Source organism: Trichomycterus rosablanca, chromosome 26 (assembly GCF_030014385.1).
Source record: "Trichomycterus rosablanca isolate fTriRos1 chromosome 26, fTriRos1.hap1, whole genome shotgun sequence".
Classification (NCBI taxonomy): domain Eukaryota; kingdom Metazoa; phylum Chordata; class Actinopteri; order Siluriformes; family Trichomycteridae; genus Trichomycterus; species Trichomycterus rosablanca.
The window spans coordinates 172,501-185,000 of NC_086013.1; the positions used below are offsets into that span (position 1 = coordinate 172,501).

Genomic DNA, 12,500 nt, shown 5'->3' on the forward strand with positions numbered 1-12,500 from the left:
GATCCCCGCTGTGACGCGGTGCCTCCTCCTGACTGCTGTGTGTTTGTGATGGTGTTTATATGAAGCTGCGGGAGGTGAAATGGTCAATTCGGCGGCGGTGGCGGCTGTACTGTAATAATAAACTTCTCTTAATGGCGGAGTTTTAACACTTTTTGACGGCGTGTTCGGGTGGGTGGTGCAGCGACCTGTTACATAACCCAGAGTAATCTGGGTTTGAATATCAGCTGTGTTATCAGCCAATCAGGCCTCTACACAGACACGATTGGCTATGTTTGGAACTGCACTGGATCAGGGTTCTGTCCAGGGTGTTCCTGCCTTGCACCCAGCGTTTCACAGTGACGCCGGGCCCACTGTGACTCGGACCAGGATGAAAGATGAAAACGATTTACATCCTGTGTGTCAGTACCTGCTCTTTACATGTTGGTAGCTCAGTGGTTACGGTACTGGAATAGTGATCAGAGGGTTACTGGTTCAAGCCCCACCAACAGCACTGTTTGGCCTCTGAGCAAGGCCCTACATGGATTAACCTGATCTGTGTGTGTGTAGGTACCACCATTGTGGCGGTGATGATCGGTGAGATACGTGGTATGGAGCTGTTGAAGCTGCTGGAGAATGGTGTAACCATCTCCGTTACCATAGAGATGGGTCTCCAGCATGGCCTGTGGATGAGTCACTACTCCGTCTTATTTATCTCCATCTCCTTCTTTATCATCACCACGGCAACCATCGGCTACTTCATCTTTTACCTAGTGCAGAGGTTCACCAGCGTCCGGCTGCAGAGCCGCAAACAGGTACACACACACACACATACACCTAAACACGTGGATACAGGATTAATGGGGTTGAGTGCAGGTGCTAGGCTACGGGAGTTAACATCTGCTTGCTAGAGAAGTTACTCAGGTAGGTACCTGGGGTAACATGAACCATGTACAACTTCATCAAACAACACAACCGTAAAACCATAGCAACCACCTGGAATCCCTTAGCAACAATCTAGCAACAATCAAAAACACCATAGCAACAATAAAAAACATCAAAGCCATCAACAGGAATGTCATAGCAACTGTAGAGCAAAATTCTGGGAACAATCCAGAAACATTGTTATTTTATTCAGAAAATACAGTTTAAATCTGATATAGCCTCCCTAACACACACACACACACACACATACACACACACACACACACTGGCTGTGTGAATTCTGCTCTCCTTATTTACACAGGAAATATTTAACATTAAACAACTATTACTAATAGCTAATGCTAACTGCTAATGGCAGCAGCTAACTGTACCTCAAGGTCAGAACGTTATGTGTGTGTGTGTGTAAACACTTGTTTACTGAACGCTCTCTCGGCTCTGAGGTGGTTTGGTGCAGTGAAACTACATGATGAATCTTTTATCGTTTGTTAAACGTGTCTGCGTGTGTGTCTGCGTGTGTGTCTGCGTGTGTGTCTGCGTGTGTCGGCGCGGCTCAGGCTGCTGCTGTGAGATTGTAGAATTACTCCTGTAGAATTAGTTATTTCTATACAGATCAGCACAGACGTGCTTTATAAGCTTTATTAATAAATACATTTATATGTTCAATCCTAAACCTGTGGAGCATGTCTTTCATTATTAATGTCATTGTTAAATAATAATAATGGATTCATTATTTTTTATTTACAACATTATTAAAGAATAATTAACAATGTTTATTGTGTTTATTATAGAAACAGATGAAAGCCACGGTGATGAAGGCGATTAATCAGCTTCAAGTGCGAAAACTTCACGGAGATCAGGTAACAGTGTATTATCCTCATTACAACAAAAAGTGCATTTATTAATAATCAATACAAACCGTTGCGTGTGTGTGTGTGTGTGTGCGTGTGTGTGCGTGTGCGTGTGCGTGTGTGTGTGTGTGTAGGAAACAGGACCGAACGCTGATTCCTGTGCTGTGTGTATTGAATCATATAAATCTGGTGATGTTGTCTGCATCCTTACCTGCAAGTATGTACACACTCTCACACACACACTCTCATACACACACTCTCACACACACACTCTCATACACACACTCTCACACACACACTCATGAGTCCATTCAAAACTGATCACCACTGGACCCCATTTTTCTGTTTTGTTTTATTATTAATCATTATATTACTGATGATTAGAAATATTCGATATTTAAAAATAAGTAACCAGTGTAATTGTGTGTGTGTGTGTACGCGCGCAGTCATTTCTTCCATAAGCTGTGTGTTGAGCCGTGGTTGATGGAGCACCAGACCTGCCCCATGTGTAAGTGTGATATCCTGAAGGCTCTGGGTCTGCAGGTGAGTGACTTCATTTATTTATGACTTTTATTTTAACTTCACTGTCAGACACACGAGACGTAAAAGAGTAAAACAAAGAATAAAAACAACTAAATCTTACAGACAGGATCATCATGATAATAAATAGAAGGTGCTGCGTGATCCAGTGTCCTGACCTCAATCCTAATAAAAACTGTAGTGGGTGTGGGTGTGGGTGGGTGTGTGTGCTGTAGGTTAGACTTGCTGTGTGATCAGATTCTTTTCTGTGATGCAAATCACTTTCACAAAACAAGCAAATTTAAAGGAGACGAGTTTGAAGTTGAACTGAAGCTCCTTCGTCACACACACACGCTCTCACCCCCACCCGTCTCTCTCTCACCCCCCCTGCCCGTCGCTCTCTCACCCCCCCTGCCCGTCGCTCTCTCACCCCCCCTGCCCGTCGCTCTCTCTCTCTCTTTCTGTCTGTAGGTGGATGAGGAGGAGCAATACGTGTCGTCTGACTCTCCTGATTTGCGTTCATCATTTCCGACTGGCGGTGACGCAGAAACCTCAAACACCAACACTGATACACACAGTGACGCCACCACGCCCGGATTCGAATCCCTGTACACAAGTGAACATTCGACAACTGTTCCACATGCACACTGTGGTAAGAGACACACACTGAGGTTCTACAGGAACTGGATTTATGTTGGGTGATTGATGTTATACTGAAAATATTAAATGTAGTTTAAATTAAATTTACTGATCTGCTCAACAACAGTTGAAGTGTTTGAGCATACAGGGAATCTGTAAATGTGACAAGAGTAATGCCAGTCACCCTGATGCTGAAGTCTTTTAGTGCTTGATGAGGTGACAGGACCGAGTATTTGCAGATCTGTTATTAGATGATTTAATCATATCATCAGATTATAATCAGACATTGAGTGCATGTGATATTACACAGTGTGACACGTATAATAAACTTGTAAATGTTGTTAAAATGTCACTAACTGTTCAGTAACAGCTTCACCACTTGTTAAAGTTAGTGCTTGCTTCATGCTATGTTAGCACTGTTGATTTCGTTGCTTTACGTTTCACTGTTTAAAAATGTTTGTTATTAATCTGAGAAAGATTAAAATGTACCAAATGGTTTTGTCTTATTTTTATGATTTAACCTTATTGTTAAAATATAGTGTTTATAAAAAGATTAGCTAAACTGTTAGCATAAGGTACTGGCATTTTATGTAGCAAAATATCCAAAATATTAGCAGTTAGTTGCCTAGCAACTACAGCTTCAGTTAAAATCACTTCATCTATTGGTTGTTCTGACTGCGCTGTGTTGTGATTGACAGGTTTGAAGGCGGTGTGTGTGGATGTACAGCCGCACTACGATAACCCCACTTTTGAAAATGAATCCTGCACCTAGTGGACAATCGGAACACGAGAACAGAAATGTGAACAACGGTCGCTTGGTTCAGTCTGCAGTTTGATCTCTGATTTACTAAATATTAATTATCTTCTGCTGTGGTTCAAATGGGGGCAGAGTTTCAGTCATATTCAGCTTAGAACTCTAAAGCTAACACACACACAGTCACATGACTTTAAGGTGAAGCTACAAGGTCATGTGTGTTTATGGAATATGAGGTAATGCACACTGTGTGCTGCAGCGCCTTCTGCTGGACATGGTGTGTTATTAGCTTCTCACACACACACACACACACACACACACACACACACACACACACACACAGACCTCTGCATTTCCCCAAAAAGCAAAAAATATTAATTCTAACTTTTACTAGAGATTTTATTAAACAAATAAAGAAACATTTGGGTGCCTTCTATGCATGTATGTGAACGTGTGAATGTATCTGTATGTACAGCTGAGTGCAATAGTTTTCATACCCTAAAAAATTTTAAGGTTGAGAAAAAATTTTTTATATATAAGTGTGTAAATGTGTTTGGGTTTTGTAAAAGGTCTTTTTAATAATAAGTGGTTTATATTAGTAAGAAATTCCACTTAAAAACAAAAAAGCACCAGTTCAGATGTTTCTGATCCTAAAGACCTTTTACCTGCAGAACTTCCTTCAACCTTTTTTTAAATGCAGATTCAAAGATTTGGAAACCAGGAGCAGTAAGACAGTTTTCTTCTTCTTAATAAAACAAACGATCAGATTTCTTTGGTATTGTTTTTGCCCACATTTTATACATTTGTTAAGCGATTATGAATAAACGTTGATTTTAATTTTCCACTCTGTGGCTGAAATCTTTTGCACTGATGGTTCTGAATGTTTTCTGTGTGTTTGTGGCCTGTGATTGTTTTTCACTTCGTGACCTTACGGGTGCCGGGTCATCTATTCATCTGAATATTTAAAAAAGGATGTAAAATAAATCCAGCCTAATTATTATAACATGTAAGATTGTAAATAAATTTCTTTTATCAGTAAACAGTGTTTGTGTTTGTTCTTAAATAAAAAATTTGATTCTGACCATAAAAATGAGTGTAATTAAGATTCATGTACAGATGGAGGTGGGAGCGTCTCACTGCAGGCTGTGCTCGCTACTGGCCCTTTAAATATTCTGTTTCGGTGTCATTGGTGATGAGCATCATGGGAGGTGTAGTTTAAAGTGTCCTGTTTAATTATACAGCTCCATGCTAAAGAACTACAAATACCAGAATCCTTTAGTTTTTGTCGACGTAGGATTCCAAAGCGCCACATACACACAGCACACACACTGCACTCACTCCTCACACTATGTGTTCACTCTCATGCAGCGGTGTGTGATCTATAATACACACTCCATATAAATCACCCGGAGTGTCATGCACCAAACTGCAGCGTAAAACACACACACAACAACATGTGGCTGAAACCGGAAGAGGTTCTGCTGAAGAACGCGCTCAAACTCTGGGTCACCGAGAAATGCAATGATTACTTCATCCTGCAGAGGAGGCGGGGCCACGGGGACACCGCGGGGGGGCTGACAGGTGAGTTCTGTACAGGTACACTGACCTACTGACCCTGCGCACAAACACACATCATACACACACAAACACATCATACACACAACCCACAAACACACTTACACACACACCCTACAAACACATCCACACTTACACACCCACAAACACACTTACTGACACAAACACACATCCACACTTACACACACACACACTTACACACCCACAAACACACTTACACACCCACAAACACACTTACTGACACAAACACACATCCACACTTACACACACACACACACACACACTTACACACCCACAAACACACTTACTGACACAAACACACATCCACACTTACACACACACCCTACAAACACATCCACACTTACACACCCACAAACACACTTACTGACACAAACACACATCCACACTTACACACACACACACACTTACACACCCACAAACACACTTACTGACACAAACACACATCCACACTTACACACACACCCTACAAACACATCCACACTTACACACACACACACACACACACACACACCCTACAAACACATCCACACTTACACACCCACAAACACACTTACTGACACAAACACACATCCACACTTACACACACACCCTACAAACACATCCACACTTACACACCCACAAACACACCCACAAACACACACACACCCTACAAACACATCCACACTTACACACCCACACACACACTTACACACCCACAAACACACTTACTGACACAAACACACATCCACACTTACACACACACACACACACACTTACACACCCACAAACACACTTACACACCCACAAACACACACACCCACAAACACACTTACTGACACAAACACACATCCACACTTACACACACACACACACACACACACTTACACACCCACAAACACACTTACTGACACAAACACACATCCACACTTACACACACACCCTACAAACACATCCACACTTACACACACACACACACCCTACAAACACATCCACACTTACACACCCACAAACACAATTACACACCCACAAACACACTTACTGACACAAACACACATCCCCACTTACACACACACACACACACTTACACACCCACAAACACACTTACTGACACAAACACACATCCACACTTACTCAAACTCAAACTCAAAACTCAAAACTCAAAAGAAGCTTTATTGGCATGACAAATAAGGACATTCGTATTGCCAAAGCAAGTTACAGGGAAATATAAACAATAAAAATAAGAAAGAACAAAAATATACAGAACAGTTACATGTGCAAAAAATATAGAATAGAATAAAATATTAATAAAAACAGTGCAAAATAATAACAATAAAAAGTATAATATTTACAATAATGAGGTAGTAAAACAATCAGTTTGTGCATGTGTGTGTGTGTATGTGTGTATGAGACATGGTCACCCACTGTCCCTCACCTGGTGACAGGTGTGAGTATAGAGTGCTGCTAGTGTGCAGCTCTCTCTGTGCTCCCCCAGTAGAGTAGTACACACACACACCCTACAAACACATCCACACTTACACACACACACATCAGACACACACACCCTAAAACACATCCTCACTTACACACATACAACACAAACACACACCCCACAAACACATTTAGACACTTACACACTACAATGAAAAGCAGTTGATTGTGTGTGTGTGTTTTGCAGGTCTCCTGGTTGGTACATTAGACACAGTGTTGGACTCCACAGCTAAAGTGGCGCCGTATCGTATCTTACACCAAACACCTGATTCACAGGTGTACTGGAACATCGCCTGTGGTGAGAACACTGCTCACAACCACAAGGTCAGCATGCAGTAAATCGATGCATTGACTGTGTGTGTGTGTGTGTGTGTGTGTGTGTGTAGGTGCGTCTCTGGAGGAGATCTCTCAGCACTGGGACTGGTTGCAGATCAACATCATGAGAACTTTGTCTGTCTTCGACTCGGGCGACGACATCACCAGCTTCGTCCAGGGCAAAATCAGAGTGAGTTACGTGTCTCTGTGTAACGAGTGCATTTAAACAAGCCCTGTTTTATATGGGCACAGAGAAGTCAGCAGCTGTACTCAGTCATAATTAGTAATGAGGAATGAGGTCTTGGTTCAAAGTTTAATGGCATCTAACTTTTTGCTCTTTCACTTTCATTAAAGTTGCTGCCTGTGTGTGTGTGTGTGTGTGTAGGGGTTGATCATAGAGGAAGATAAGGTGTGTGCAGAGGATCCAGAGCGTTTTCGTGAAGCCGCTCTGAGATTTGAACATTTGTTTGGATTGCCGAAGCAGGAGAAACTGGTGACGTATTTCTCATGTAGTTACTGGAAGGGACGCGTCCCAAATCAGGGCTGGATCTACCTCAGCACCAACTTCCTGTGTTTTTACTCCTATTTACTGGGCAATGAGGGTGAGAATCATCAATATTAATTTAACTTTATATTTACTTTACTTAATGATGTCTTCAGTTCAAAGTTTTATGGCAGATTCTTTTAATTGCTGTATAAAACATGTCCAGTCTGATCTCATACACATCTGCGCTTTTCACTAGAATCAGGCTAGATGTGACCTGTTCAGCTTTATATTTATGGTTATGCTGTTGTTATATATACAGTGTATCACAAAAGTGAGTACACCCCTCACATTTCTGCAAATATTTCATTATATCTTTTCATGGGACAACACTATAGACATGAAACTTGGATATAACTTAGAGTAGTCAGTGTACAGCTTGTATAGCAGTGTAGATTTACTGTCTTCTGAAAATAACTCAACACACAGCCATTAATGTCTAAATGGCTGGCAACATAAGTGAGTACACCCCACAGTGAACATGTCCAAATTGTGCCCAAAGTGTCAATATTTTGTGTGACCACCATTATTATCCAGCACTGCCTTAACCCTCCTGGGCATGGAATTCACCAGAGCTGCACAGGTTGCTACTGGAATCCTCTTCCACTCCTCCATGATGACATCATGGAGCTGGTGGATGTTAGACACCTTGAACTCCTCCACCTTCCACTTGAGGATGCGCCACAGGTGCTCAATTGGGTTTAGTCCATCACCTTTACCTTCAGCTTCCTCAGCAAGGCAGTTGTCATCTTGGAGGTTGTGTTTGGGGTCGTTATCCTGTTGGAAAACTGCCATGAGGCCCAGTTTTCGAAGGGAGGGGATCATGCTCTGTTTCAGAATGTCACAGTACATGTTGGAATTCATGTTTCCCTCAATGAACTGCAGCTCCCCAGTGCCAGCAACACTCATGCAGCCCAAGACCATGATGCTACCACCACCATGCTTGACTGTAGGCAAGATACAGTTGTCTCGGTACTTCTCACCAGGGCGCCGCCACACATGCTGGACACCATCTGAGCCAAACAAGTTTATCTTGGTCTCGTCAGACCACAGGGCATTCCAGTAATCCATGTTCTTGGACTGCTTGTCTTCAGCAAACTGTTTGCTGGCTTTCTTGTGCGTCAGCTTCCTTCTGGGATGACGACCATGCAGACCGAGTTGATGCAGTGTGCGGCGTATGGTCTGAGCACTGACAGGCTGACCTCCCACGTCTTCAACCTCTGCAGCAATGCTGGCAGCACTCATGTGTCTATTTTTTAAAGCCAACCTCTGGATATGACGCCGAACACGTGGACTCAACTTCTTTGGTCGACCCTGGCGAAGCCTGTTCCGAGTGGAACCTGTCCTGGAAAACCGCTGTATGACCTTGGCCACCATGCTGTAGCTCAGTTTCAGGGTGTTAGCAATCTTCTTATAGCCTAGGCCATCTTTGTGGAGAGCAACAATTCTATTTCTCACATCCTCAGAGAGTTCTTTGCCATGAGGTGCCATGTTGAATATCCAGTGGCCAGTATGAGAGAATTGTACCCAAAACACCAAATTTAACAGCCCTGCTCCCCATTTACACCTGGGACCTTGACACATGACACCAGGGAGGGCTAACGACACATTTGGGCACAATTTGGACACAATTTGGACATGTTCACTGTGGGGTGTACTCACTTATGTTGCCAGCTATTTAGACATTAATGGCTGTGTGTTGAGTTATTTTCAGAAGACAGTAAATCTACACTGCTATACAAGCTGTACACTGACTACTCTAAGTTATATCCAAGTTTCATGTCTATAGTGTTGTCCCATGAAAAGATATAATGAAATATTTGCAGAAATGTGAGGGGTGTACTCACTTTTGTGATACACTGTATATACAGTGTATCACAAAAGTGAGTACACCCCTCACATTTCTGCAGATATTGAAGTATATCTTTTCATGGGACAACACTGACAAAATGACACTTTGACACAATGAAAAGTAGTCTGTGTGCAGCTTATATAACAGTGTAAATTTATTCTTCCCTCAAAATAACTCAATATACAGCCATTAATGTCTAAACCACCGGCAACAAAAGTGAGTACACCCCTTAGTGAAAGTTCCTGAAGTGTCAATATTTTGTGTGGCCACCATTATTTCCCAGAACTGCCTTAACTCTCCTGGGCATGGAGTTTACCAGAGCTTCACAGGTTGCCACTGGAATGCTTTTCCACTCCTCCATGACGACATCACGGAGCTGGCGGATATTCGAGACTTTGCGCTCCTCCACCTTCCGCTTGAGGATGCCCCAAAGATGTTCTATTGGGTTTAGGTCTGGAGACATGCTTGGCCAGTCCATCACCTTTACCCTCAGCCTCTTCAATAAAGCAGTGGTCGTCTTAGAGGCGTGTTTGGGGTCATTATCATGCTGGAACACTGCCCTGCGACCCAGTTTCCGGAGGGAGGGGATCATGCTCTGCTTCAGTATTTCACAGTACATATTGGAGTTCATGTGTCCCTCAATGAAATGTAACTCCCCAACACCTGCTGCACTCATGCAGCCCCAGACCATGGCATTCCCACCACCATGCTTGACTGTAGGCATGACACACTTATCTTTGTACTCCTCACCTGATTGCCGCCACACATGCTTGAGACCATCTGAACCAAACAAATGAATCTTGGTCTCATCAGACCATAGGACATGGTTCCAGTAATCCATGTCCTTTGTTGACATGTCTTCAGCAAACTGTTTGCGGGCTTTCTTGTGTAGAGACTTCAGAAGAGGCTTCCTTCTGGGGTGACAGCCATGCAGACCAATTTGATGTAGTGTGCGGCGTATGGTCTGAGCACTGACAGGCTGACCCCCCACCTTTTCAATCTCTGCAGCAATGCTGACAGCACTCCTGCGCCTATCTTTCAAAGACAGCAGTTGGATGTGATGCTGAGCACGTGCACTCAGCTTCTTTGGACGACCAACGCGAGAATTGTTCTGAGTGGACCCTGCTCTTTTAAAACGCTGGATGATCTTGGCCACTGTGCTGCAGCTCAGTTTCAGGGTGTTGGCAATCTTCTTGTAGCCTTGGCCATCTTCATGTAGCGCAACAATTCGTCTTTTAAGATCCTCAGAGAGTTCTTTGCCATGAGGTGCCATGTTGGAACTTTTAGTGACCAGTATGAGAGAGTGTGAGAGCTGTACTACTAAATTGAACACACCTGCTCCCTATGCACACCTGAGACCTAGTAACACTAACAAATCACATGAAATTTTGGAGGGAAAATGACAAGCAGTGCTCAATTTGGACATTTAGGGGTGTAGTCTCTTAGGGGTGTACTCACTTTTGTTGCCGGTGGTTTAGACATTAATGGCTGTATATTGAGTTATTTTGAGGGAAGAATAAATTTACACTGTTATATAAGCTGCACACAGACTACTTTTCATTGTGTCAAAGTGTCATTTTGTCAGTGTTGTCCCATGAAAAGATATACTTAAATATCTGCAGAAATGTGAGGGGTGTACTCACTTTTGTGATACACTGTATATATATATGTGTGTGTGTGTGTGTGTGTGTGTGTGTGTGTGTGTGTGTAGTGAAACTTGTGTTGCCCTGGTGTGAAGTGAGTCGGTTGGAGCGCTCCTCGAGTGTGTTACTGACGGAGTGTATCCGGGTGAGTGTGTTGGGGGAGGATCATTACTTTTCCATGTTCCTGCGTCTGCAGCACACTTACCAACTAATGCAGCAACTCGCCGACTACGCCGTCACCCGCCTGTTCGATAAGGAACAGTACGATACACAACACCCACTCAGAGACCCGCTACACATCACTCAGAGGTACTGTACTATACTACACTGTACTACACATCACTCAAAGATACACTATACTACACTGTACTCTACTATACTCTATTATACTGTTCACACATCACTCAGAGATACACTATACCATACTGTACTATTCTATACTATACTGTACTATACTGTACTGTACTATACTGTGCTCTGTTGTGCTGTGCTACATACACACTGTTTCTTTATGGTTAAGTTTTGATATTGCAGGTCTCTGGAGGTGCACATGAAGAACCAGGCGTTCCGTTCGTTCTTCCGGCTTCCTCGCGAGGAGAATCTTTGTGAGGTCTATGAGTGTTTCCTTTGGCTTCCATTCAACCACACACACACACTTGGCAAAATCTGTGTATCTGAGAGATACACCTGCTTCTCCAGCCAGGATGGAACCCAGTGCACCGTCGTCATCCCACTGAGAGAGGTTCGATTACTCACACAAAGTGTCATCAAAGAGTATTTTTTTATTTCTTCTATTTTTGTTGATTTACTCTCTTTAACACAAAATGAAACACAAACCTGCACAACAACAAACTACAGATTCAAAATTTTATAAAATATAAAAAAAATTATAATTAAAGAAAAAACACCAAATGGCCCCTAAGTTACTGAATTACAGAATTCCCAATGTAATTAATTATTGGATTTATTAAGACCAGACCGTACAGACACGTGTGTGTGTGTGTGTGTGTGTGTGTGTGTGTGTGTGTGTGTGTTTTAGGTGGTGAGTGTGGAGATGCCGGACCGTAGCGCTCGTGTGTTGAGTTTATGTGTTCGGGGTAAACGGGTCTTTCGGTTTTCCGAGGTTCGGGATCTGGAACGTTTGGCCTCCACCCTCCGCCAGAACTGTGTGACGTCATTGAGCCCTCAACATTCTAACAGCTCTCAGGTGACTTCCTGTCTTATTTCCTGCTTGCTGTTCTATGTTACCTGTTTCTTACAGACTCTAGTGTGTAGATCTGGAGAGCTGCATGTTAGAAACCAGTTAACATGTGGAACTTTAACCATTAAACTATTAAAATGATCTGTTTGGCTTTATGAAATGCCCCAAATACTCCTGCCATTACAGAATAACAGACAGACT

The 12,500-nt window shown here is 42.8% G+C and overlaps 2 protein-coding genes across 3 annotated transcripts in view; both read left to right on the forward strand.

The window, feature by feature from the left end:
- The window catches only part of rnf128a (ring finger protein 128a), a 19,990-nt gene extending 15,269 nt beyond the window's left edge, over positions 1-4,721 (forward strand). Inside the window, exons 2-7 of the mRNA XM_062989023.1 lie at positions 547-791; positions 1,710-1,778; positions 1,904-1,986; positions 2,216-2,312; positions 2,760-2,940; positions 3,626-4,721. Of these exons, the coding sequence (XP_062845093.1) occupies positions 547-791; positions 1,710-1,778; positions 1,904-1,986; positions 2,216-2,312; positions 2,760-2,940; positions 3,626-3,699 (749 nt within the window). The 3' untranslated portion in view covers positions 3,700-4,721. The remainder of the gene's footprint in view (positions 1-546; positions 792-1,709; positions 1,779-1,903; positions 1,987-2,215; positions 2,313-2,759; positions 2,941-3,625) is intronic.
- A 302-nt stretch (positions 4,722-5,023) lies between these two features.
- Positions 5,024-12,500, forward strand: part of tbc1d8b (TBC1 domain family member 8B) — a 20,921-nt gene continuing 13,444 nt past the window's right edge. For both annotated transcript variants that reach the window (XM_062989020.1, XM_062989021.1), the window contains exons 1-7: positions 5,024-5,262; positions 6,932-7,042; positions 7,131-7,249; positions 7,445-7,661; positions 11,167-11,407; positions 11,633-11,840; positions 12,138-12,305. In XM_062989020.1, coding sequence (XP_062845090.1) covers positions 5,136-5,262; positions 6,932-7,042; positions 7,131-7,249; positions 7,445-7,661; positions 11,167-11,407; positions 11,633-11,840; positions 12,138-12,305 — 1,191 coding nt within the window. In that variant the 5' untranslated portion in view covers positions 5,024-5,135. The remainder of the gene's footprint in view (positions 5,263-6,931; positions 7,043-7,130; positions 7,250-7,444; positions 7,662-11,166; positions 11,408-11,632; positions 11,841-12,137; positions 12,306-12,500) is intronic.